Source organism: Caenorhabditis briggsae, assembly GCF_000004555.2.
Source record: "Caenorhabditis briggsae complete genome, chrV, whole genome shotgun sequence".
NCBI lineage: Eukaryota > Metazoa > Nematoda > Chromadorea > Rhabditida > Rhabditidae > Caenorhabditis > Caenorhabditis briggsae.
In genome coordinates, this window is record NC_013488.2 from 13,225,271 (window position 1) to 13,251,640 (window position 26,370).

General features: G+C 39.2%; 4 protein-coding genes and 2 non-coding genes across 6 annotated transcripts; 3 read left to right on the forward strand and 3 right to left on the reverse strand.

The window, feature by feature from the left end:
* Positions 1 to 2,494: 2,494 nt before the first annotated feature.
* On the forward strand, positions 2,495 to 5,048 carry Cbr-grd-6 (the record flags this gene model as incomplete). Its single annotated transcript, XM_002637463.1, has 9 exons — positions 2,495 to 2,561; positions 2,848 to 3,098; positions 3,146 to 3,376; positions 3,424 to 3,510; positions 3,592 to 4,023; positions 4,050 to 4,357; positions 4,402 to 4,477; positions 4,528 to 4,853; positions 4,904 to 5,048. The coding sequence occupies 9 exons, from the start codon at positions 2,495 to 2,497 to the stop codon at positions 5,046 to 5,048; spliced, it is 1,923 nt and encodes a 640-aa protein (XP_002637509.1).
* Positions 5,049 to 8,293: 3,245 nt separating this feature from the next.
* CBG19233 lies at positions 8,294 to 9,762 on the forward strand (the record flags this gene model as incomplete). The annotated part of the gene is made up of 4 exons (XM_002637464.2): positions 8,294 to 8,339; positions 8,505 to 8,636; positions 8,705 to 8,815; positions 9,656 to 9,762. The coding sequence occupies 4 exons, from the start codon at positions 8,294 to 8,296 to the stop codon at positions 9,760 to 9,762; spliced, it is 396 nt and encodes a 131-aa protein (XP_002637510.2).
* A 404-nt stretch (positions 9,763 to 10,166) lies between these two features.
* Positions 10,167 to 15,430, reverse strand: CBG19234 (the record flags this gene model as incomplete). Its single annotated transcript, XM_002637465.1, has 13 exons — positions 10,167 to 10,367; positions 10,660 to 10,857; positions 11,048 to 11,279; positions 11,323 to 11,592; positions 11,640 to 11,820; positions 11,865 to 11,951; positions 12,002 to 12,276; positions 12,324 to 12,424; positions 12,829 to 12,975; positions 13,028 to 13,252; positions 13,297 to 13,453; positions 13,500 to 13,615; positions 15,374 to 15,430. The coding sequence occupies 13 exons, from the start codon at positions 15,428 to 15,430 to the stop codon at positions 10,167 to 10,169; spliced, it is 2,247 nt and encodes a 748-aa protein (XP_002637511.1).
* Positions 10,410 to 10,481, reverse strand: CBG28279. Its single transcript has one exon. It is a non-coding gene (tRNA).
* Positions 10,951 to 11,023, forward strand: CBG28241. The gene has a single exon. It is a non-coding gene (tRNA).
* Positions 15,431 to 18,185: 2,755 nt separating the features above from the next.
* Positions 18,186 to 25,502, reverse strand: Cbr-glo-4 (the record flags this gene model as incomplete). Its single annotated transcript, XM_002637466.2, has 14 exons — positions 18,186 to 18,341; positions 18,393 to 19,177; positions 19,228 to 20,182; positions 20,238 to 20,868; positions 20,923 to 21,056; positions 21,169 to 21,234; positions 21,281 to 21,491; positions 22,613 to 22,767; positions 22,818 to 23,042; positions 23,551 to 23,769; positions 24,238 to 24,387; positions 24,617 to 24,689; positions 24,817 to 25,066; positions 25,334 to 25,502. 14 exons carry the CDS (start codon positions 25,500 to 25,502, stop codon positions 18,186 to 18,188), a joined length of 4,179 nt encoding a protein of 1,392 aa, XP_002637512.2.
* Positions 25,503 to 26,370: the final 868 nt, after the last annotated feature.

Sequence of the window (26,370 nt, forward strand, 5' to 3'; positions counted from 1 at the left end):
CCGGTTATTGTTAACTCTCTGAAGTTCTTTGAAACTGATAAAGTTCACAAAACTCTACAAAAATACTTGTTTTCTGTAGGTTGTGAAGTAACAATCCGTCAGACAAGGAAGTATTATCTACGTTCGTGCACACCTCGAGAGGGAACACTACCAGTTTTGTTCTGAGAATTAATGACCTCGTTTACAAAAATATTTTTTTGCTGGAAATAAAACATGCCGTGTCGCGAATGCAGAAAAGGAATGGAATGAAGAACAAGTAGGTGAAAAGAGAAAAAAAAAGGAGCAGTAGCTCCATCCCACTCATCAGATGCAATAAATAGACAATTGTCTTGACAGCTTCAACAGATGACAGAGGACCTTCTTCGGGGAGCATGACGATGACATAGCAGTGACATAGCAGGACGATGACATAGCAGGGGCGTTTTGTGAAGGAGGCGCGAAAAAGGAGAGGCAATAGGGGAAAAACGGGACTCGAGTATGTAACAGAAAGGAATGAAGAAGTGGGGGAGACGCAGAATAAGGACATTGCTCTTCGCGAGACTCTCGGATACTTGCAACACACAATGAGTTGTCGAACGGGTCGTCGTGGTTGAAAAAGGAGAAGAAGAAGAAGAAGGCATTCTGCTTCAGTATTCACCCAATGTGTTTGAGGGATTAGCCGCCGTGTAGCGCCAATGGAAGTTGGGGTCTCTTTTCGCTTCTGTGTGACCACCCTCTCTCTAACATACGAAATATCATTAGCAGGATGGTTCTGGACAGCGACAAACGAGACACAGAGGAGGCCAAATGGCTGGAAATGACACAAAACGAACTTGAAGAAAGATCAGCTGAGTTTATAGGACAGCGACAGGGGCTGCTTCCCGGAAATTGATAACAAAAGCTTGAGAATGCTTCGGTGTGTAAACTACTAGGCAGAGGAAATGAACAGCCACTGGGCACAAGGTGGTGATTGACCGAAGAGTGAAACTAATAAAGTAAGAAGAACAATTGCTGCTTACACTATTTTATTTTCGAAAAATATCTGAAACTGCATTTATCACTAGTTGTAGCGATCATTGGTTCTCGAGTTGGTTCTCTACGATGCCATTTTCGGAAGTCCTTGAGGACACGTGCCACCCGCTTATTGCTATTCTCGGATATATGGAATAAATTGAGAAATACGCGAGAGAAAACGGATCACAAGTTTGTGACTTAACCTGCGACCGATTTCAACAGGAAATGGAGGGTGGGGGAACAGAAAATGAACAGAAAACCAAACAACAGAGAGAAACTTTGTTTTTTCCTTCTATCAGAGCCATGAGAATACGACGGAAACAAGACAAACTTTATGAAACGGTCCGAGAAATAGTTCATTCAAAATTCAGAGAGAAGAGAGGATTGTTTTTCGAATTCGGCAATAGTTAGTGATTCAGTCTGAGACAAGCAACGGAAATCGGAATTCAACGCACAAGAATCTTTAACAATTGGAGCATTAAAATCAAGAACAAGAGAAACTTTATTGGCATGAAGGAAATTATTTTGTTTTCGGCGCTGACCTATCTATCTATTTTCTATTGCTCTTCTCTTTACGAAAAAGATCGAGGGAAAAAATAATTTCGGCTGAATATAAAAAAAAAGAAGAGCAAAATAATAAAGAACGAGGAAGCACGAGAAAAGAATCTGAAAATTCGCTGAAAAGTGCAAGTCGTAAGAGGAGACGCAGACAAAAATTGTGCAGAGGGGCGCGCTCGCAGTTTTTCAAAGCGCGCGAGTTTAAAATTCGAAAATTTTGCGTTCACCGGAATGTAGTGGAAAAGATCTAAAAAGGAATTTTCAGAACCTGAAAATCATAAATATTGTAATAATAGAACACCAATACACACAGTTTCTTCTTTTCTCCAAGTTCTCACTATCTTTAGCTTCATCGCTAGCTGTGTTATCCGTCATGTCTCAAACGAACCTTGACAGCACGGAAGTTCTGATCACAATTTCTTCTGTATTACTCTGAAAAACTTAAACAATGTTTTCTTCTAGACAGATATTCCTAGTCATAACTTTTTTTCACAAAGCCTCTGCACCGAGGACATGTTTACCAAACTTGTGACGAAAGAATCTAGACAAAACCTTCAGTTTTTTTCAAATAAATACATTTTTCCCATCGTAAATATATAAAGTACGTCCGTATATCAGCCATCATTCCACTAATGTGTAACAAATTGTCTGAAGTCAGTAAGCTTCTTTTTTTCTCCCCTGAACACTTTCCTTCTCAAGCTTCACCTCAAAATGTTCTCGTCGTTATCGTCATCATCTTCTCCGCCCTTTTCTACGTTTCCAACCAACTGATTGCGCAATACAATGAATTCGGCTTCTTCTCCGCGACTTCGTCACTATCTCTTCCGATCTCTATTCAAGTTCATCGGGGCGGGATCAAACCCAGCTTCTTCTTTTTACGCTTTTTGCGTCGAAAGACACAGGTAATCGAGGTAGTCATCAGTCAATCACAACTCGGATCACGATGTCGCCGATTCGGTACGCTCTTGTAGCGTTGTTGACATTTACTGCATCGATTTATGGACAACAAGGTAATCCACTTTTGTTTTAATTGTTTCTAATGGTCCTGTAGATTCACACTTGCCTCAATATTTGAAATATTTGAAATGCTTAATTCAGAGAACAAAGTTTGAAAGAATATAGCGTAAAACCTGTAATAGAACGGCCCCAACACTGTCAATATTGAGCTCAGGACCGAGAAAAACTGACTCAAAGTCAATAGTTAGGGGATCCTTCTATTACAGGTTTTACGGTAGTTGTGTCTTTACTGTAAGGTTACAGTAGCGCGGTTCCCGGATTAGTTTAAGAAATTTACAGACTTCTCAACTCAAGTCCAACCAAATAATGCTCAACCTGAAATTATTCGTTTCGGTTCGGGAGAGCCTGTGCGCGCGATTAAACCAAACCAGTTTCAAATCGAGCTACCCAATATCTATGACCCATTGAGAGAAGATCGTCCGAAAAGAAATAATAATCACGCAGGATACATCCGTCATCCGACATTCCAAGTACCACCTCAACAGCCAATTCAACAGTTCCGACCAGCTGGAAATGTCTATATTGCTCAGGTAGATCCAGATCAGCGTTATTAGGAATATGAAGTGTTTGTTTTAAGCCAAATCCAGCAGTAGTGAGACAGTATCCATTCCGTCCGGCTCCAGTCTTCCGTCAATATGTGATCCCTCAACAACAACAACAGTTCCAACCACAATTCCAACATCAAGGACAACCACAATATGTATCTCAACAAAAGTTCAGACCACAACAACCACAACAATACATTCAATATCCAAGATTTGACCTCCGTCCACAACCAGTTCGTCCAGTTCGTCCTGTTTATATTCAGGTGAGTTCCTGATATGGAATGCACCTCTACTAACACTGCCTTTTCAGTCAACCCCAGCACCAAGTCGCCCGTTTTACACTGAACGACCACAAGCGGCTTATGGAGATGAAATTGAAGATTCCAACTACTTGAATGTATGCATGTGACAATGATCACACCAGAATCAAAAAATCACAATAATTTGACTACCCCATAATTTAATTCACTTCTTCCAGAGTCGTATAACTCCTGGTCCAGTTGCCCCAAAATATTCGGAAAGACCACCAGCCCCTCAAGGATACTCTGAAAGACCACCAGTTCCTCAAACTTATTCGGAAAGACCTCCAGTAACACAAGGATATTCTGAGAGACCTTACTCTGAGAGACCAGCAACTCCTCAGCCATACATTGAGAAGCCAGTTCCAGCTCGTCCAGCTCCTTACATTGAGCCAACTCCAGTCCGCCCAGCACCATATGTGGAGCCAACAACAGCTAGACCACAACCAAGACCACAACCACCAAGAACCCGTCCGTACGTTGTTCCAACTACCAGACGTCCAGCTCCTCCAAGACCAGCCCCAACTGCTGCCGCTTACATTGAGCCAACCACAACCACTCCTCGTCCAACAACTAGAAGAGCTACCGTAAGCAGACTTTCAGATCCACCTGTAGGTTTAAGTTTTTGCACGTTTAGACGAAAAGAATAACCACTACCACCGCTGCTCCAACCACCACCACTCCTGCTCCAACCACACCGGCACCGACCACTACACCAAGAACCACTCCACGAACCACACCAAGAACCACACCAAGAACAACAACACCAAGACCAACCACAAGAGCACCATTACCACCTTCTCCACCACCTAGAACCACTAGAAGAACTACAACTACACAGGCAACAACTACACCAAGACCAACGACAACTCCAAGGCCAACTACTACAACACCGAGACCAACTCCACCAAGAACCACACGCAGAAGGACCACAACCACTCCAAGGTGCCTATCCACCTTTCACCCCCTTCTTCAATATTAGTTTTCAGACCAACTACCACTACTGCCGCCCCAACTACTACAACAGAGGTAACGCAAGGCTATGAGGAGGCTGTTGAGACTCCAGTAACATAATGCATGGTTTTTAAGGTTCACTAACTTTTTAAAATTCTCAGCAATACGACGAGACCTTTGTCGGACAGTACTATTATGGACGTCGTGGTGAAGGAGGTAACAATACTTTCCCACTTCCATCTTGCTTCTACAATCCATCTGGATACGTTTGCTGCAATCTGATGCTCAATGAGCTGATGACAACTTCGTTCGAAGAGGTTCGAGTCGCCACCAACCTCTGCAATGTTCACAGATTTGCAATTAAATTGCAAAAACACTCGGAGAAGATTTTCGATACCCAATTCGAAACTATCGTCTCTTATGAAGACTTTTCGCAAAAGATTCATTTCAAGAAGGATTTAGTTTGCAAAGTTGAAATCGAGGGAAGGTGCGTTCTCATAAATAAATTATTCGAGTTCTGATGTTTCTTTTTTGCAGATTCATTCTAGCGTACGCCACTCCCGAAGATGTCGAGCAGGAGAAGATTATTCCAACTGTTCCTTCGAAGGAGATCCAAAAGGATTCGTTCATTCTGAAGGAGGAGGTCAAGGCCAAGATTCGCCAAATCGAAAGGGAACTCTGAATCACCGTTTAGTAGTTTAAGAGAAAGAAGCGTTGTTGTATATTCTCAGAAACAGATTTTGATATGTGTAAATAAAGAATACTTTTGTTTTATTATTTTTTTGTTGAATGTGGTCTCAAAATCTGAAAAAAAACACACATCAGCTACTGTAGAAACCTGCGAAAAGCTGGAAAATCTAAAAAAATGCTAGTAATTTTGGGTCGTTCTGAAAGCTTATCAAGATACGGTAAAAACTTCAAATAGAAAAGCCTCCTGACATTCAATTTTGAAATTATCTCGATCCCTGTGAAAGATATCAAAATTTTGTCAATTAATAAATTATTTACCATAATATCACCAACATTTAATCAGTTGACCAAAATTTTATACCTTCCTCAGAAATCGAGATAATTGAGGTCAAGTGGACGGTTTGGGTTCACAGAGGGAGTACGGTAGATGTGCCACATGGAAAACTGTAAATACTGTATTTCCTGTAATATAAGCCCACCTAAACCGTCATCCATTGTGCTAAATTATCTCGGGTCCTGTGAAAGATATCGAACGGTGGTCAACTGAAAAGATATTTTAGATATTAAGACAAACATTTTGTACGTTGACTACGTTTCCATATCTCTTACAGGAAATGAGATGCATAAGCTCAAAGTTAATGAGTTGGGGGTGTTCTATTAGAATGTATTAGAATGTTTACGGAGTGTTGAAAAACGGATGATAGAATTTGCGATAGTCCCAAAAATTCTTGTTCTCAATTTTGACTGTTGGTGCTCTGAAAATAGTGAGACTTACTTGGGCATCAACACCGATCTAGAAGAAAGAAGAATCTGAAAATTTTCCCGCCGCTAATTGTAAGGGTTTCTATCCATTCCATGAGTGTAAGTCATCAAAGTCATCAAGATTCTTGACATCATCAAAATGTTTATTTCACTCCAAGCTGTTTTTTCGGATCAGTACCCTTTCACCATATTAAGCTGCCGTGTCTAGAAATATGAAACTGGATTGGCAATGAACCCATATGGGTAATCAACCTAGCGTTTTCTAATGAGATCAGAGTTCATGATGTTTCTTACACTGCTACAAATGAATGATAATCAAAAACATATAAAACTATCAGTGAATTACAATGAAAAAATGTTCTGGTGAAACATGCCGTTCAGTGTACCCTATACTTCTTTTCTTGAATTCTTTCTGACACGGGGATTCTCTGCTGATAACATCATATACAAATTAGAATGAAAGCAGACAGAGGAGATGGCAAAGTAAGAAGGAGCGATGAGTGAAAGTACTTGAAAAAGGAATGGGAAAAGAAGAAAAGGAGACAGAAGGTTGTTACACAATTGGATTTGAGATAATGATGAAAAGGTTTTTTTCAGCAGCTTGGAACATACACAACAAGACTATTATTTAGAGGCAAAGGGAAGGCGACATGTCATTTTCAGATGGTTTTTCAGAGAACAGTGGTTTTTGAGAATCTGATAAGAAAACGGGTATTTTTTTAAAAGAACAATGGGGTTGCAAATGAGTTTTTCTGCAAAAGAAGCGAAGATCAGGGCCATTTGACATATAAACCAGGTAGTTAAATTTCGAAGGACGGAAACAAAGGGCATTTCTTGAAAGATCAAGAGTCTATGAGCACCAAATGCTTGAGAAAAAACGCAAAAAATTCACCGTGTTTCATCTAATCGAAGCCCACCCGAATCGTCAACTTTGAGCTCAATTAACTCGATTGCTGTGAAATATATCAAACATTTGTCAACTGATAAATTGCTCATCATAATATCATCAGTATTTATGTCAGTTGACCACATGTTGGCATATTTCAAAGGAATCGAGATAATTGACCCAAACGAAGTGCTCTTGGCTGTGACCTGTGATGACTTCACTTTTGGACAGGATGTATGTCTTGAATCTTATAGCTTTTTCGGATTTTAAAATTCTATTTTCCAGGACACCAACAACGACCACTGTCGAGTGGACCAACACCACAGACGGCGGCGCCAAGCAGTGAATGGTTACAGGGATATGGAATGGTCCGTCGCAAGAACCTTCCGTCGAGTTCAGCCCATAAGATTTCATTGGAATAACGCTTTTGATTTCTTATGTTCACCTATTTTTGTATTTTAATTATGTCTACAAAGTCTGTCACCGTGACAACGGGGTTCATAACAATCAACAAATTTTTGGCTGAAAGCATTTTTTGGGGTTTTTGTACAGGGTGGCGCAGAATCACCCGGGCTGATAAAAACGAGTGTATCCTTAGACATAAGTGTCTTGGAAGCATGAAAATTGGTAGAGATATAATTTTTGTTTGATTTCAAACTACTGAAGTTTTCAAAGCGATTCCTCATGTCAAGGTGTTCCTATGATTGCCCAAAAAAATAATAGCTTGTTTTTCCTTGCCCACAGTTTTTTTTCATGAGATGAAGCAACTTTGACAAGTGAAAACTCAGCTCAAAATTGATCAAAAAATTTGAAATTTGGCTTTAAAAAATTTAAGCCCAGTACAACGTTCTGCTCCAGTTTTACCTCCAGAATCCAAAAATTGAATGTCACGAAAATCCAATTATTCCCCCATGCATGAAATTTTCTGAGCCTATTATCATCTTCAGTCTTTATCTTTGTCTTGGCATCTTTTTTCCTTTTTTTTCACCTCGAATTTTGCCACCTTCCTTTGAAACCGAAACCTCGGATTGAGTTTCACCAAAAAAATATTCTTCTTCTCTTCTCCTCTTTCCCTCCATACCTTCCGCCGAAAAGAAACATTTCCAAAACCCTGGTCAACTCCAACTTTTTCCTTTTCTTCTTCTTCTTTTTGTCCTCCAAAACTTTCGTGGTCTCTCATACCAAAATCGGGTAATGAACTCGAACTCAGTGACGACGAAGAAAACGGAAGACAAGGAAAAGAAGAAGAAGAAGAGGCTAGAAGGAGAAGAAGAAGAAGTATTGGGGCGGGACCCGTTTGGACAACATGCTCTTTTTTCCCGAAAAGCTGGCAGAAGAAGAAGAAGAGGCAGAGGAGCTCTCTCCTTCCTCACTCGGCCCGCACATGCCGAGAAGAGAGCACACTTCATCATCGATCGCCATACGTCGTCATGTCGTTTTTCGTTTTGTCCCCCATTTTCATTTCTTCTCCTTCCACCAAGTTTTCTTTTTGTTTATCTTTAATGCACCAATTATATTTATGGCTCTTCTTTTTTTTTAGATATTTGAAACTGATAGTGGGTTAATTTTTTAGGAACAACGAAAGAACCATGCGATTGTATCTACTGGGTGTGTTGGCAGCATTCTGCTTCTCAGGTGAGTCTTTGAAAAGTCTCAGGCTTTATCAAATTCATATCTGAATAGTGTATTTTCTGACCGATTGGTCTCGGCCGGCTATCGGTCGGATGGGTTGGCCTCTTATCATCCTAGCATTCAATTAATTCTGTAGATCAAAAATCGTTAACCAATTCCAATTTTCAGAAGCCTTGACCGCGACAAATTGCTCAACAAAAGGCGAGATCTCGTGCTATTCCTGCATGGGTCGCGATATGGAAAATTGCCAATCTGGACTGACTTGTTGCAAAGGAGCATGCTTCAAATTAGAAGATATTAGTGAGTTTGTTTCCGGTTCCCATATTATCCATCCATCCAGCCATACATATTCATGATGATGATTTTAGAACATAATGTAATCGTGAAAGGATGTGTGAATAACAGAGAAGAGGATGCATCGATGAAGGTGCGAGAGCTCAACGTGCCACTCTATTGGGCCAACAAGGAGAAAGTCAAAGGTGAGAGGAGAAGGAACGAAGAGATAGGGGAAAAATATGGGACGCGCTTTTTGAAAAAGAGAGATATGGAAAAAGAAGAAAACATAATAAGTCACATAAAATGGGATAACTCATGTTCTAGTTTTGAACTTTTAAGACACAAAAATGTTTTAATTTCAAAGGGGACTGGAGATTTTTCAGAGTTTTTTGGGCCTATACGAAAATATTTTCAGTTGATTTTCTGCCATTGTCACCATTTTCAGAAGTCTGAAACTCGGCTGTCAAGTTTCCGAACTTGACTTGAAAACTTTGGAGGGTCCTAGACAGACCAAAACTAAAAACTTAACATTCACAGATTTTTTTAAAAATTCTATTTTTCAGCTATGATGTTTTCCAGAAATCGGCAAATAGCTTAGAATCAAGGAATTTCCAAAAAATTCTGTGAATGCAAAGTTTTCAATCTAGGTCTGTTTTACACCTTCCAAAATATTCAAGCTGATCGGAAACTTGACAGCCGAGCTCCAGAATCTTGAAAATGGTCAAAGTCTACTGAAAAACCACGGTTTTCGAAATGTTTCTGGCCAGCACTGTAGCTCAAAATCACAGAATTTTCAAAAAATTATGTGAAAGTTTTTCATCTAGGTCTGTTTTATAAGAGGTCTGTCTAGGTCTGTTTTATATTTATGTTCTCTCCAAAGTTTTCAAAATGATCGGAAACTTGACAGCTAAGCTCTAGACTTCTGAAAATGATCAAAGTTGCCTAAAATCCATTGTAAAAGTTTATGAAGGAATTTTCGAGAAAGTAATATTTTCCATGTCCTCTCATCTTCAAAATGCTCATTTTTGAATTATCTTTTCCAGGAGAATCATTCTTCTGCACTGGAAAAGAATTCTGCAACGAGACATCTCGACTCAGTCTGCTCGCTTCATTCTTCACTGCTATTCTGGCTTTCGTGATCATCAAATAACCCATAGTTCTCTTTATATCCTTCTTCTGCTTCTATAGGAATTGCTCCTTCTTTTTTGTTCTTTATCAGCAGTACAAATAGGTTTTTTTCTTGAACCTCCACGCAGTTTCCATGAAACCCATTCCACCTTTTTCGTCCTTCCCCCCACCCCTTGCCTTAATTTTTTATTGTCTTGTCAGAATTCCTTAAAATTTAAGCTAAAATTTTTATTATTTTTTTTTCACATTAACCCGAATTTTTATTTCATGAATATTGATAGAACAATAAATGTAAAAACAACAAAAAATGGAACAACAGATAGGGAGAAATGGGGAATAAAAGAATATAACCCGTGCAGCACACAGAAATTAGAAAAACGGAAGGAAAAAGTGACGAAAAAGGCATCACTTGTCTTCAGGGAATTCCTAGGATGAAAGTCGCAGACGAAGACACTGGCATACATCAAAAATGGATACAAAACGACAAAATGCGGGCGTTTCCTGAATCATTGGTTCAAAGATTAGCTGACTTGTGTTCTTCTCGACAAACAATTCCGTTCGCACGAGCATGCTCAATGGATCCGAGTTCTTGTAGGAACCACTGACTGTGAACTCGAAGTTGAGATACTGAAAAAGATAAATCATTAAATTAAAAATATGAAAAAGATTCTCCCCGGCCGGGAATTGAACCCGGGTCTCGCATGTGACAGACGCGGATACTCACCACTATACTACCGAGGACACGATGTAATGAAGAACTAGATGACATAGAGAAAGAGCGTACGTAACGTTTCTTTTTGTTAGAGAACGAGAGAAAATATTCACGTAACTTTACACTAATACATAGCAAGAGCTACTTTTTTTGAATTAGCGACCTCTTTTTTGAAAAACAAAATAATTTTTAAAATCTATAACCTACATTCAGTTCTGAGTTCTTCTTATGCTTTTCCTGCATCATTTCTATAGCCGTTGCGTTCTTTTTCGTGCGGAGACCAAATCGACTGTACGGATTGATCGCCATCTCTTTGAAATCATTGCCGGTTTCCAAACTATTAACATCTATGCAATCATCCAGCTTCTCCGTTTTCAGCCAGCTTTTCAGTGTATCAAATTGATCCTGCAAGAAGTCCAATGTTTCTCGTAGTCTGCGCTCTCTTCTCCGTTTTGCCCGCCGCATTCATCTTGACCCTCTACCATCATGACGAAACGTGGCCTTGTGGCCTAATGGATAAGGCGTCTGACTTCTAATCAGAAGATTGCAGGTTCGATCCCTGCCTGGGTCAAATGTTTTTGTTTTCTTCTCTTACCTTTTTCTGCTCGACCGTCTTCTTTTTTGTTGTATTTGGTAGAGGATTCGTCACATTTGCCACGTCGATCATACACATACAGAAGTTCTCAGCAACGGTGACATCAGGGCACATTCTTGTATTGGGGATTACATCAAAAAGACTAATCCCTCTTCCCTCATCTGCTTTTCCTTTGTTCTCACCTAGCCTCATGTGGACAATATCATGCAGCATTTTATGTACATCAAAATTACTGGAAGAACTAATATTATGCCGTTTCAAGGACTAGGTCTAACCTTGTCAACTTGAATTTGTTGTCTAAAAAATTATTATATTCTTCTGGATACTTTTCCTTGAAACCATTGGGAAATCTAACTGCCATCAAAGGCATCCTCTCTTCAATTCTTCCATGATACCTTCTCTGAACCGCTCCAATTCTGTTCCCATGATCTCCCATTATTATGGAGAACGTATTATCCAGATCGCCTTCCAGATGCATTTCACTTAATCTGGCTGCTAATTTCTCATCTAGGACTTCCATAACAAGTCCAGCTTCATGGGTTAATCTGAATCAAGAGTTTTCAGGAATAGAATAAAGGAAATGGAAAATTACGTTGTAACAAAAGTGAATCCAAAATGACAAATATCCCTGTATCGATGAGCAAATCGCCTCCAAATGTTGATAAACTCATTTTGTAATTGTTCTCCATCTCTGCAAGCCTCATACCTCCACTTCTCGTACACTGCGAGATAATAGACCCGGTAATAGTGGTCGGCTGGATTCTCAGTGAATCCTGAAAAATAACAGTCTGAAAAATTGAAGCGGTGTTTAGCTGACCTGGCTGGAATTCAGTTGGTGGATAGTTGAACAGTCCCAAAGATTTTCCCGAAATGTCCTCGTTGAACAAACTTTGACATCCATATTCTGAATCAATTAAACATTTTCAAAATCGAGCGATATAATGTCAAACTAACTTTCTTTCATGATCTTCCATAGAAAATTCAATTTCGTTGGATCCATTCTATCTTCCGTCGGAAGAATCCAATTGATATTGATGTCTCCAGATGCGTCGAATTTCGGTTTTTTCAGCGCTTCTTCCATATCACCGACCAGAATCGGAGCAAGGTTTACCATGGAGTTATCAGCCACTTTTGTATAACCATAAAGGTAATGATAGTCTAGTTTTGCCATCACTTCAACGGTTCGAGGCATGTGTCGCAAGAACATGGTACGAGCGGTTGAGTCGAATCTGTAGAATGTTGGGTGATTAAAAGAAAATGAGAGTCGGCGAATTACCCAAGAATATCAACAGAGTATCTGTCGACTGTTTTTGCTACTTGGTCTCTCAACTTGTTACCGTAATCACTGTATGAGTACAGATCTTTGACTCGGAGAACCTACAAAAAATTGGTGTCATTCAAAAGAGACTCCTACCAAATTTTCATTTAAAACATGTTCGAAAAGTCATGATTTTACTGATACAATGGAAAATTTTCATTCCGAAATCAACGAAAACCACATTGAACGGAAAAGTTTCGCTTAAGAAGGTGGTGAACAGGGACGAGAATTTGAATTTCCGCGCAGTGAGAAACTCAAATTCTCGTCCCTATTCGTCACCTTTTTTTCAACGTTTTTTTCGGGGATTTCGGGGATTTCGGATTTTTTTCGAATTTTTTTCTAACATCTGGAAATTACATGATTTTTCAAACATTTTAATTTACTCATTTTTTAAATTCTGGTCAGAGTCCCCCTTTAAACTCCAAGCTGGCCAAAAAATCAAAGACTATATTCTGGTGCTCACCTCATCTTCCGGAAGATTCTTATCCTTCATTCCAGGGAATGGCTTCTTCCAAATTGGAACTTCTGGGTTCACAGCTTTCTTTGAAGTATTATAGCAATGAACAATGAATGCATCGGCATTCACGAACAATCTCTCGTTTGAAGGAATCTGAACTTTGTTTTCAAAATTAACTTCCCAACATCTCTTAATGTAAACCAACATCAATAGTTTTCTTCACAATTATATCATTCTTGGTCATATTCCGTTTTTCTTGTCTCAATCCTCCTTCAATTATATCCACTTTGCATTCAATATCTCTCTCGATTCTTGGCCAGTCAACAAAATGTGGATGAGCATAAATGTATCCTTCAGTATCCATCGACGCATAATCTTTCACTTTGACTTCACATTTCAATGTTCGCATTCTTTCAGACAAGTGGAATGGCTGAAAATCAATGGTGATAAAAGTACAGTAATCTATATTTATACCATAATATCCTCCGCATAAATATTGGGAACTGGAAATTTGCAAGTGTTATTGAATGGGTGATATGTGAGAAGGGGATTCAATTCCATTTCAGACTTCGGTTCGTCATCATCGTCTCCGAAAACATTCATGTTCAATAGTTTATCTATTGCAGATTCTCTGAAATTCTTATTGATCAATAAAAATTTAAATTAAAAAAACCAACTCTTTTCTCTCGGATAAAAATCTGGATGCTCTGTTCATGCTGTCGATTGGAATGAATTGATTAACAGTTCGAATGTTGGTGGTAAAAAGGAAAGCGGCAAGAAATGCAAAACCAATCTGAAATTTATAAAAGTTGTGAGAGAAACTTTAAAGGTGGGGGGACATGAAAAAAATAATGTTCTCGAAATTCCGTTCAAAGATGCCCCTCGAGGAGTTGAACTTGTGAGGGCGATGATTGAGGGTGCGGCGCCGCTACCGACTGAGCCACGCGGGCAAAGAGAAAGCGCACGCCCGTTTGCATACATAAAGGCGAGGACGACAGCTGTACGCAGAGTGACATTTAACGTTGTAAACCGTGACGGTAGAATGCATACTCTAGCTACAAAAAAACTACGAAAAATCTCCTGTCCCCCCACCTTTAAGTATTTAGATACAGAAAGTTTTTTATGCTATTTTGGTTACCGTAAACCTGTAAAAGAAGAGTTCCATAACTTTTAACTTTGAGACAATTCCCGGTACATATCAAAAAGTTGCTAATTGATAAAATGTTTATCATAATATCAGAAATGCTTTGCCAGTTGACACATTTTTGATATCTTGCATAGGAATTGAGATAATTGAGCTCAAACTTGTGGGCGCCCTTCTATCACAAGTTTTATAGGAGGCGACTTTTACTATCAGGTTGGACCCCATATATCTCGATTCCTATATGAAAAATAAAAAAGTAGTCAACCTACAAAATTTTTATTATATTATCACAAACATTTTATCAGTTTACAACTTATTGATATCTTTTATAGAAACCGAGATATATGCGCTTAAACTTAAGTCAGGAGACCCTTCTACAGTGCGGTCAATATCTTTAAGACCCCCCTTGATTTTGGGCGCACAAAAAAAACTAGAAGAGATATCAAAAAACTGTAAACGTCATTCGATTCAAAATTAAAAATAACCTCTAGAGACAAATTTTCATAAGTTTAGCACTATCCCTGTCCGTGTACCATCCAAAAAACCCATAATATGCATATTATGCAAGCATTTCACGATTTTTGCTATCTTTGAGAGAATTTTTGGTTTTATGGAAAAATACAGCGTTCTACTTTCTGGAACTCGATAAAATTTTATACTTTTAGAAAGCTCTCATTCTCTTTGTTGTTATTAAATTACTTGACTAATCATAATTGACCGAACTTTCCCAAAAATCTTCTCAATGTTAGCCCCAAAACTCATTAAACTGCCCAGCTCCGACTTTAAGAATCTTTGCCCATCTGAATTCTGCCTGATTTATTTCCAAAACATTAAAAAGGAAATAAGAGCTTTATAAAAATATAAAATTTCATCGAGTTCCCTGAAGTATGTAGAACGCTGTATTTTTCCATAAAACTAACAATTCTCTCAAAGTTAGCAAAAATCGTGAGATGAGTTTTCAGAACCCAATTTCTGATCAGGAAACTTTCAGAAACCGTTGTCATTTGATTTAAAACTATCTAAAAACGATTTTTTGACTGGTATTTGATACGTACAAAAAAATTTCTCATGAAAATTATCACTGGAACATCGAAAAATCCGGGGGGATCTTTATTGACCGCTTGCATATGGGTTTTTGGATGATACACGGACAGGGATAGTGCTAAACTTATGAAAATTTGTCTCTAGAGGTTATTTTTAATTGTGAATCGAATGGCGTTTACAGTTTTTTGATATCTCTTCTAGTTTTTTTGTGCGCCCAAAATCAAGGGGGGTCTTAAAGATATTGACTGTATTACAAGTTCTACGAAAATTGTGATTTTTCAATATTTTATTTTTTCAAATAAAATACAAATTGTTGTCTACAATAGAAAGCTTTTTCCGATTTTTTGAAGCAAAAAGACTTACCATAAAAAACCGAAACGGATGAACTTTCCGTTTGACATTCCGAACCCACATGATCATCTCTGAAAATTATTAGATCGTTTGCCAAAAAATGAAATGAATCTGATAGAGTTCGAGATCTCTTCCGCTTTCTCTCTTTGCTCTTTTACATTGCCAACGTTTCTAGTTTGCAAAAAGTTTGTACAAGCTGTTCAAACTTGTTGCAAATCTCTCAGAGGACAACTAGATCATGAGAAGAAATTAGAAAAAATTAAAACTGAAACAATGGAATAGCGAAGATGTCAGAATGAACAAGCCAAATGTATTTTTGAAACCCATCTATGTTTCAATATTCAAATTTTGCAAAGACAAAAAAAAAGAAACATATCCAGATCAATTTCAAAGTCATGAGATGAGAGAGGACAACTGTTCAAACTTGGACACGAATCGGAAGTTCAATTACAAAATGAGGATGCCAGTGATGTCTTATTCATTTGGTTGGAAAGAGGACCCTTAAAAATTGGGTGTAACTGTTTGAAAATGCATGTAGTGGGATGAATCATCAAGTTGCTCTTCGATCTTTTGTGTTCTGGTGTTTTTTGTTGAAGTACAGGGACTCTCAGATTTATCAGAATAGGGGTCTAGGTTTTTCTTAATTCAAAGTCAAGTCTAAAGCTATAACAAAGCTTTCAGTAAGCTTCGTGAGAAATGGGAAATGTGCAAAAAATGGATGGATGTGGAGGGAATGGTGGTAGTTAGAATGAGTGAGTTGGTAAGATGATTGAAAGAAGGATCAGAAATTGAAGAAAGTTTTTTTTGAGGAGCAGCAAAAGTTTTTATCTTTTTGTATCAATTCGTTGTAGCTGACATTCGCTTATTACTAAAAGAAATTGTCGAAGAAGAGCATACAGGGTGGTGCATAAATACCCGTACTAAAGTTTGTATTAGCATAACATTTGAGTAGAGAGCTGTACTGGGCTCCAATTTGGACTGCGAAAATTCAAATAACTCATCAGTAAACTGGCCAAGTTTCAAATTATTTAATCATTTTTGAGCTGAGTTATCGCTGGTCAAATTTTCTTCATCTCATGAAAATCACAAGAAACATTACGCTGTTCGTCTTTAGACAACCATAACAATACCTAGACTTGAGGAATCGCTTTGAAAATTTCAGTAAATTTTAATCAAACGAAAAATTATATTTCTACCAATTTTCGTGCTTCCAAGTTACCTATGTCTAAAGATATACCCGTTTTATAAGTTTGGCCCACCCTGTAAAACAATAAGGTGTGGGAAAAAGGACAAATTCTCGATCTTGGAAAATACTCGATCACTTTCGAAAGACAGGAAATCCTATCACTTCACCTATTCCGTTCTTTTTTTTGTACTATCAAAAAAGTAGAAGAGATCCATTTCGGAGAAACCAAATGTTTGGATAGTTAACTGCTGAATTTCTTCATGTTCGAATGTTTAAAAAAAAAGACGAAACAATATTTTCAGCAATAATGGGAAAACAAAGATGGCAAAAATCATCATATTCGCATGATTTGCATATCTTATGATTCTGCATAAGAAATCTTTGAAAAAAAAACTCCAAACTGGCAAAAACGATCTCTGGGTTCAGCGGGGAGAACCGTCTTGGATTTTTTATGACCATCAAAAGAAGTGAGGAGTATACCTTTGAAAGTTGCGGAAACTATAACCAATGTACAGATTTCTGTGTTTCTTGCAGAAATAACAAAGAAAAATCAGTTATGGATGTTTGATTCAATTTTTTTTCAGGATTTTTTAGTATTTGAAGTTTGATTAGCTGGAAAAGCATGTAAGGATCCAGGGAAGTGTATCGAAAAGATCATTTGAAAACTCGGAGCTGTGGAAGAGAAACGCCGCTGGCCGTGGCAGAAGGTCCCACAACGACAACTACAGTAACCTGAAATATTTCTTATTTGAATATGTTCACTGGTTTTGAATGATTTTCGTCAATGTTTTCTGTTACTTTTCCCCAAAAATGGGAAAGTTGAAATTCTCCATGAATTGTGAGAAAATTAAATAAAATTTGTGTTGTTAAGAAGTTGAAAACCATCAGAATGGCTGTTAAGAGAATCTGATTGGAATTCAAAGATTATCAAAAGTGGAGAAAACAATCGAAATACCATTAAAAATCCAAATGCGCCGAAAGCGCCCCATCTCTCGTTAGAACTTCAGTTGACCTCTATTCCGAAGGACATGGACCATAAAATTAACATGAACAGCTGTTGAAATATTGTCTGTGTTTGTTCGAAAATCGTCCATATCCGGCATTCTCTTTGCTTGTGAAATCATATTCTTTTATTGTTTTCGCACTTCAATTGACATCTCTTTCTAAAGTTTTTGTCTTGCAATACATAAAATACTCTCACCAAACTTTATTCTTCATACACCGGTCATTTACAATTGTAGGCAGAAAAAAGGGAAATGAGGTTTCTAGTCACCAAAAGAGAAAAATACATAAATTTAAACCGCGTTTTAAACCGAGAACTGTATGGAGGGGAAAATAAGGCGCATTAGTGATTAACGAATTGAGCATACTGTAGGTTGGATGTAAACATGTAGATCACTGGTTTTTGTGCAAAAAGAGCATAGAAAGAAGTTAGGTATCATGGGGATAGAGAGGAGGTGTGTGAGGAGGAAATTTGAAACCCGTAAGATGAAAAATCGCCGGCAAAAGGTGGATAAAAAGAAACATAAAAAAGAGCATAGAACACGATAATCGACTAGATGATCTCAAATACGAATGGCACACTATTCGAAACAATTATAACAAGAAAAATTCGAAAAACATAAAATGGCTATTATTTTACAGTGATGCCCCAAGAGTGTGGCGAACTTTTTCGGTCCATTCATCCAGACAAGTTGAGCATTCAGGAGGTGAGCCCACGACGGCAGGCTCCGCGTGAGCACACTGAGCATATACACGAATTTTGGAAGATACATCCAGAGACGATGAGGGGATCTGGAAGCAAATAAAAATCATTATTAGCAGAGATTCCATAAAAATTCTTACCGTAGGACAATTCACAGGTTTCGAGGCAGTTGTGAACGAATCGAGCATCGCAATCTTTTCATCAATGCTGAGTGTACTTTGAACACGTTCATCATTCCATACAGACGGCCACAGCTGAGCGATTTGCTTTCCTTTCCGCATAGAATCAGACATCGGCACATGTCGGAACGCAGCAGACAGAGCTTCACGAGATTGCACGTCTTCATGATTTGCCATGACGTCCCAAACGAGAGAGGATAGTGCTAGCAGAGATTTGTTACTTGTTGCACCGTCTTTTTTCAACCATTCAATCATTCGAATCGCTTTTTTAACATCACCAGCAATCAAATGAACGAGCGCAGTCGTTGTACAGAGTGGTCCGTCTTCTCTATTATAGACTTCCTGTTTCACTTTCTCCGTACTACTATCATTTTCTTCTTCAATGATACTGCTCCCATTCATTTTCAATTCAATTGGATTGCACAAATGTTTTGAAACAGCTTGAACAACGGTGATATCCGATGCTTTCAGCCTATCCACAAACTCTTCCTTGTCGACACCTTCCAACTCACTGTTTTTCGACGTTCTGACTCGAACATCAGGAATGGAACCAGGCTTCTGTACGAATTGACTGTCATCGACATTTGGCATGAATCTACGGCCATCTCTCGCTTGGAAGAAGAATTTCTTCGATGCATCGGATGTTGTTCCATTCTTCTTTGTAACAACTCCACACTGCCCAAACTCATTCTTCCCCCACGCGTAAACCGATCCGTCATCTGTGGATCCAATGGTATGATTGTTACCTGAAACGAAAATTATGATTAGAAAATTGCCAAAATCTTAGAAATCTCACCAAGGGATACGTTTGTCCATTTCACTTCATTCGGTTCAAAGACTTGATGAGGTTCCATCCGTTCAGTCTTGTTTCCGTGACCCAATTGATAATCAAGACCTTTTCCCCATGTGTACAACGATCCTTCAGAGGTTATCAATGCCGAATGGGACAGACCACATGCTATCTTAACAATACTTCCGTCCAAAAAATGTTTGACTTCTCGAAGACCAAGGTCTTCTCTTGGAATTTCAGCTGGTAGATTGAGATTGACACGTGGAGCAGTTCCATTGACAGTGGGAGTAGGAGTAGGTGAATTTGCATCTTCGGTGTTTTTCAATTGAGCACTTCGAATCTTCTTCATAACAAACATTCGCATTTTTAGCTCTTGTGGATTACGCCCCCATTCGAATATCCTGTTTTCATCAGTGACACAAATGGAATGATAATAATGAGTCGCAATAAAATTGACACGAAATGGTCCGAGAGGAAGAGGTGTGAAAGAAAACGACTTTTTGATATCCTTATCCACTCCCATTTGCCCGTAGCTCCCAGATCCACAGACCAATACTCTTCCGTTCTCGGTCAACACAATAGTGTGAGCTCTTCCACATGCAACTTGTGTTACTTTCGAAATCAATCCGTTTACTTTAGTTGGAACAAGAATGTTCGAGTTGAAACGTCCGCCTTGTCCGAGTTGTCCCCAGATCCCCCATCCAAACGTCCATAGAGATCCATCAGAGCAAATGAATGCAGAGTGAAATTGGCCACATGCAATTTTCTCAATTGAAGGCCAATCTCCATCGATTTGCTGCAGGTTGGCAAGTCTAAATGCATGTCCAACACCACACTGTCCGTGCTTATTTCCTCCCCAAGCGGATAATTGTCCAGAAGAAGACAGTACAAGAATGTGTTCTGCTCCACAGGCAATGGCTCTCGGCCGACCACCTGGATATTCGAGTACTCGAGGAAGCTGCTGAAATTTCAACCAAATTGACGAGGTGAATAGGGTCTGCGAATTATTCACTTACTTGTTCTGGCTTTGGTGGTGGTGCTGCTGGAGTTCCATTCGTCGCAGAGTCTGACCTTTTCGCTTTTGCATTGATTTGTGGCATCTCCATTCTCTGTTGCGCATTCGTGAAATTTCCCCAAATCATAAGTCGATCGTCCTCTGCGATTGCTGCACCACAATTGTTACCACCGGAAAGCGGAAGGAAATCGGGAAGGTTAGATGGATTTATAATTTTCTTCTCAGCCAGAATGTGAACGGACGAGACCAAGGAGAGGATTTGGCAGGGTCTAGGGAAACGGTCTGCATTGGTGATGGCTACTCGGAGACACATTTCATGGTACGAAGGGAGACTTATATCTCTTTGCCATGCCGATAGAAGAGCACATACTCTGGCACCATCCGTGTCTGCCAATTTTGACCAATCCAGATTACACACGAGGGACATCACTTGCAGGCGATCAGTTGAATTCAGAGCTTTCCAAATCTGAATTCCATTTTTGACGATGTAAGTCAGAACTTCTGTTGGAGCAGTAATTGAGTTCGTTTCATGAGAATCCCTCCTCACGAGTGTTTGCGTGCATTTCCACATTCTAACTTTCGCACATTCGACTGCTCCTTTGTGAAGATGCTCATGCCGTGCTAAGAAGTTTCTGAAAAGAAAGGATAATTTTTGAATTTATTAATTAAATTCTTTAAAAACTTACGACAACTCTGCATCGTACTCTCGAATCTTTTCCATATTCCCTTCTGCCGAAATCGCTCGTTTCACAAACATCTCAACGACTCGTTGCATCAGATTGTCATGCTTCGATGGATTAGTTTGAATTGTGTTCAACACCTGAAACGCCAAAGAATCAATCATTTGTTTTTTGGTAGAGGTGATGAAAAGAGTGGGGAATGAGAGATAGATGAAAAGAGCAACCAGATGGTGGTGATGCTGGAAAAGTTACCTCGGGAAGCAGTTGTTCACCAATCGATTCATTCTCGAACGCTTTAAGCAGGTCCGACATTGATAGCTGGAATAGAACTAGATTTATTACATCAGTTTAGAGATAAACTCACATTGATGCACTTTGAAATCGCGTAGATCTGTGCCAACTCCTTGTTCGTCAGAAGGCGATTCTTCCTGGCGCCCAACAGATTCGGAATCAGTGCGGATTGAAATTCGGCTGTATCAATTCTGCACGCATTTGCGACCTGAGCCACCGACTTCGAAGTAAGCTGAAGGGGGGAGAGTCGGAAGAAGAACTCGGATACGATCTTTATGAGGCTTCTGGAAGAAAAAGTGTTTAATGGATTCCCAGCAAACGAATTGCAGCTGGACCGCCGCCGCGGCTAATAATTTTATGAAAACGATGAGTGACACTGGGGATGAAGTGAGAAGAAGAAAGGTGGGAACAGAGATATAAAACAAAAGTTATGGGTTCGGAAAGAAAGACATCTGAATATAATCAGAAAGACGGACTAGCTCAAAAATGAATTTGAGGGAATCAGGCACCATCACACACAATCAAAATCAAACTTTAGACAAGCTGAACCGAAATTTGGGCTCTTTCTCTATCTCTGTCAAAGGATGGGAATGATTGCGTCTCTTCTCACAATCCACACTGAAGAGGAGCAGAGGAGAAAGCAGGAAGAAAGCGAGAGAAAAGGCGGTCGAACACAGCTGTTTCTAGGTCTCATCGTTTTTCGTTTTCTCCCCGATATCGAATGGTTCTTCTAACATATCACACATTGAAAATAGTATCAGGTCAGATTTAGGCAGTCTAGTGTTTTTAGAATATTCCAAACTTTTGAATCTAAACGTTAATCCTAGACCCAGAACTTCTTGGTTTTACCAGTAAACATTTGGAAAGAGTATATCTCTTACTATGAGGTAGTATGTGATTGAAAGAGAGGAAAAGAAGAAATAAGTCAATCGGCGGGAGGGGAAGGAGGTCCCTGCTCTTCAGGTCACCAAAAATCATCATGAAACTTGAGTGGGGCTCAAAGAATTTTCTGAATTTTATAGACACAAGAGACAATAACAGAAAAATGCTAAGACTATGTTTCTAAACAATTTGGAGAGTAACGAAGAAAACAGCAGACGACGAGGCAGATGTCCTAGTCTCTTTTTTGCAACTGTGCAAATACCAAGATGAGCGGTAATCGGTTACCCATCATCGCGCTTACGCTTCACCGGATTTAGTTTCGGAGATGATGGGGGTAGTATGAAAAACAGAGAGGACAGAACACATTATCCGTTACATAGTCGGCAGAATAGACGAGTCAACTTTGATATATAGAACTTTTTTTAGGCATACAAATTTCCCAAGGGAATTTCTGGGGCCTCCTCATGAATCTTGTTGATTTTTGATAAGTGTTGTAACTAGTATTAAGAAGAAAGAGACTCACAAGGCATTCGACTGTTCAACACGAACCAAACCACGCTCATTCACAACAAATATTCCAGCTAATTTGTGCTGGCGAGACGGCATCGCGACGATTCCAAGCGGGCGCCAATTAGTCGAAGATCGTACCAGCGAATACTCCAGTCGTGTTGACATAAACTGAAAATTGTTTTTGGAAAATATAAACAAATTCCTATAAAGCTAATTACCCCAAAATGAAGAGCGCTCCTGATCTCATTCTCATTTGAAACTGTGAAAAGAACGTTGTCCCCAGCATGAACCATCCATGTTTCCGGCGGGACTTTATATGTTCTTTTTGATGAATGGGCTAGCGAATGAAACGTGTTGTAGACTTCGACTATCGAATCAGCAGTATCCAAGGCAATAACGCCACAAGTGTCGGCTGCGAAGAACTGCATCGTGGCTGGTTCTAGCTGAAACTTTGAAACAATTGAATGAGATAAATATTGATTTTCATGCATATTTTCAGCCATAATCCTGGTTAGTATATAAGCGGATTCACATACCCTAAAACCTTTAATAAAAGGGCCCCGACACTGTCATGTTTGAGCTCACTTATCTCGGTTACTGTCAAAGATAACAAAATTATTTCAATTGACAAAATGTTTTTGATATTATGATAAACAATTTATTAGTTGACAATTTTTCAATATCTTTGACTGGAACCGAGATAAATTGGTCCAAAGTTGAAAGTTAGGGAACCCTTCTATTACAGGTTTTACGGTAATTTACAGATAAGCACACAAGAATTTAACATGACGATTTGGCATGAGAGGCAGCTGCGAAGGGGGGAACAAACCTGCCAAAGAACAGAGCACTCCATCTCGCCAAAAACCTGAATGGGTTAATTCTAGAGGTTTGAAACTAGGATCCAACTCCAAACTACTAGTGATTAATTAGAAATTCTCAAACATAACTTACCACACTAAGATCTGATGGTACGCATGTTGTCAACACTTCTCGAAACCCTTTCCCTCCTCTCTCGATCGGAATCAACCATTGTGCTCCGGTAAACCCCGTGACTAAGAGTTCGATGGAGTTCTCATCAAGAAGTATGTCAATCTGGTGCAAGCTTTCTGGTGCTTTCAACTCTGAGACACATTTCCTGAGGTGCAAGTCCACGAGAAGGATGTTTCCTGCCTGTAATAAAGATTTATTTTTGTATCTACAAGATGTCATGTTTGCAGGGATGTTCGGAATGGTTTTTTTTTCAGAATCGAGACCTGGAAGCTAACTAACTCTTCATGTGCGCCTTTGACATACCGTAGTCCAAAAGTTTTCTAATTTCGAACACAAGCTTCGGAAAATCCGGAATTCCTTTCCCTGTTTCAGTTGTCTCGTTAGCATTTCTTTGTTTTTGTACCGCTTTGTCAGTGTTTTCGTGGTATTAAACTATTAGTAAAGTGTGAGCTGTCAGCTGTTATCTTTTCTTCTGTTGAAAATGTTCATGGCGCCGCCAGAGAGCGTACAAGATAACATTCCATCGTTCGAATGCCGCAAATCACAACACTAGATATCTTCTTTCCTCTCATTTGAACATCGCATTGATAATGATTGGGTGCGAGAAAAGTGATGAGCTCATTCTATCCCATCACACATAAAACTCACTTTATTCGCAACCACAGCCATCGTGCAAGGCGGAAAATTGGAGATGAAGCACTTGGTGCAGGTGGGCGTGGCCAAACACGGATCCACAGATGGTAGACCCAGATCGATGACAGTATTTGTCGCCCATGACGAACCGCCCCACGTCACATCCTGGAATCAAAAGTTTTTAGAAAAACACATAGATTTTCAGTGTCATTATGAGAGCTAATATATCAAAGTAATGTTGGTTCTTCCAGAAAGAAGTGTCTGGAAGGATTCGTTGTGGGAACGCGGAACACATGACACTAACTTTTTTGCTTGTTGTCTCTGTTTTTGAACAAATGACACATGTAGAGAATTTTGATCTTGACATGGATTTCGAAATAAAAAACAAACTTACAATTAAAATCCTAATTGGAGTTACGAGAAGATTCCCATCGCCAAGGCCAAAGATAACGAATGCAGCTTGCTCCCTGTAGAGAGTCAATTTTTAAAGAAGAAAGAGGTGATCCCTGTGATGGCACACGGAACAGATATTTTTTCGGAAGTTCGAAAATATCGAATTTCATAGTGTTTTTGTTTGTCTGTCATCAGCAGCACTCACCAATGCACACCGTCACCGGATTGACACTAATTGAGCACGTCGTTTTGATGTTCACAACATTTTTTCGCGGTTTTGTATCTCGACTCGTCTCCAGATAAGCTTGAACGTCTCCTGTCGAAGTGAGCAGCAAAATGAGAAGAAACGAGTCATCACTGAACACCGAATAGTCGATGATGGAATCGTCTGCCGATAGTTCGTCTAGCTCCAGACTGCACACATAGGGATTTTCCATCATCTTTCGTCGTGCTGAAATTTCGGAAGACTATGATGAGTGTTCTAGGCGGTCGTGGAAGCTGCGGTGTGTTGACTGATCGGCGGTAAATCTAGGAGAAGTTCACGCAGAAATTACAGTAGTCTGACGACGCAGTTTAAAAGCGCATCATCAGTCCATCAGCGAAAAAACGTGTTTTAAAGTGCATGCGCCTTCAATACCGTATCTCTCACAATTAAAATTTGGCACATTTTTGACAGATTCAAAGATTAATGAGAATCAGACGAAAATTTCCTACAAACCTTTCTTGCCACTTTGTCGGTGGACAGTCCCTTTTCGCGTAGGTTCGCCAGTTTTCTTCCCTCCGTTGAGAATTGGCAGTGATGTGGATTCTGAAGATGTGGATGATGCGTCAGAGTTTGAATTAGTCGAAGTTTTCCGAGAACTAGTAGCGAATCGTTTGAAGAACATATTAGCGAATTGTGTGTGCCCAGCTGTGCACAGGGGAGCGGCTCTCACTGATAATAGTGTCTGCCTGCTGGGAATTTTGGACCACACCCCCCTACGAGAAGGGCCAAACACATGCTTCAACAAAGATAAATCACCCTTTAAGATTGGAAGAATGGGGGTGTGATTTTCAAAAAAAAAACTAACAGCAGCAACATGTTGCTCCTGATTGACATTTGACACTTGAAAGATAATTCTCTGAGCAAAAGAACAAATGGTATTTAATATGTCTGATGCACTCTAACACATTTTTTTCAAAGAAGAAAAGAGAAAAAAAATCATCTATGATCGAATCAAATAAATAGCTTACTTCTTTATCAGTCATATGACAAAACTATCAGTTTTTTGTAATAGTGAAACCGACCGCGTGCCTTATTGAGAAAAAGAAAACAGAATAGAATATTAAAATTATGTCTCGTTTCGATTTCAAGAAAATTTGAGAAAACAGCCGAAAAAATCTTTAAAATGCATAAAACTTCTTTTTGTTGTCCACGAGGAGTACACAGAGCCTAAATAAGCAATTGCGCTCAATTGGCATGTGCGAGAGAGTGGAGACGACAGAGTTTCTTCCTTGTTACTAGAACAACATTTTTATTTCTCGTTGAGAATAATAAGTTATCAAGCGCTAAAATTTGAAACTGGCTTAATAGGGATGATGAGGCAAATGAGATATGGGGGAGAATAAAACAGCAAAAATGAGCCTTTGTCAGTTGTGGGATATGTCCGTATTGGAACGGAAGCGCAGAAAGATCTGGGAGCAGTGGAAAAGCAAAAAAAAAGCAAAAAGGAAACAAAAACAAGATAATGCACGTTGTGAAAAAACCAAAAACGA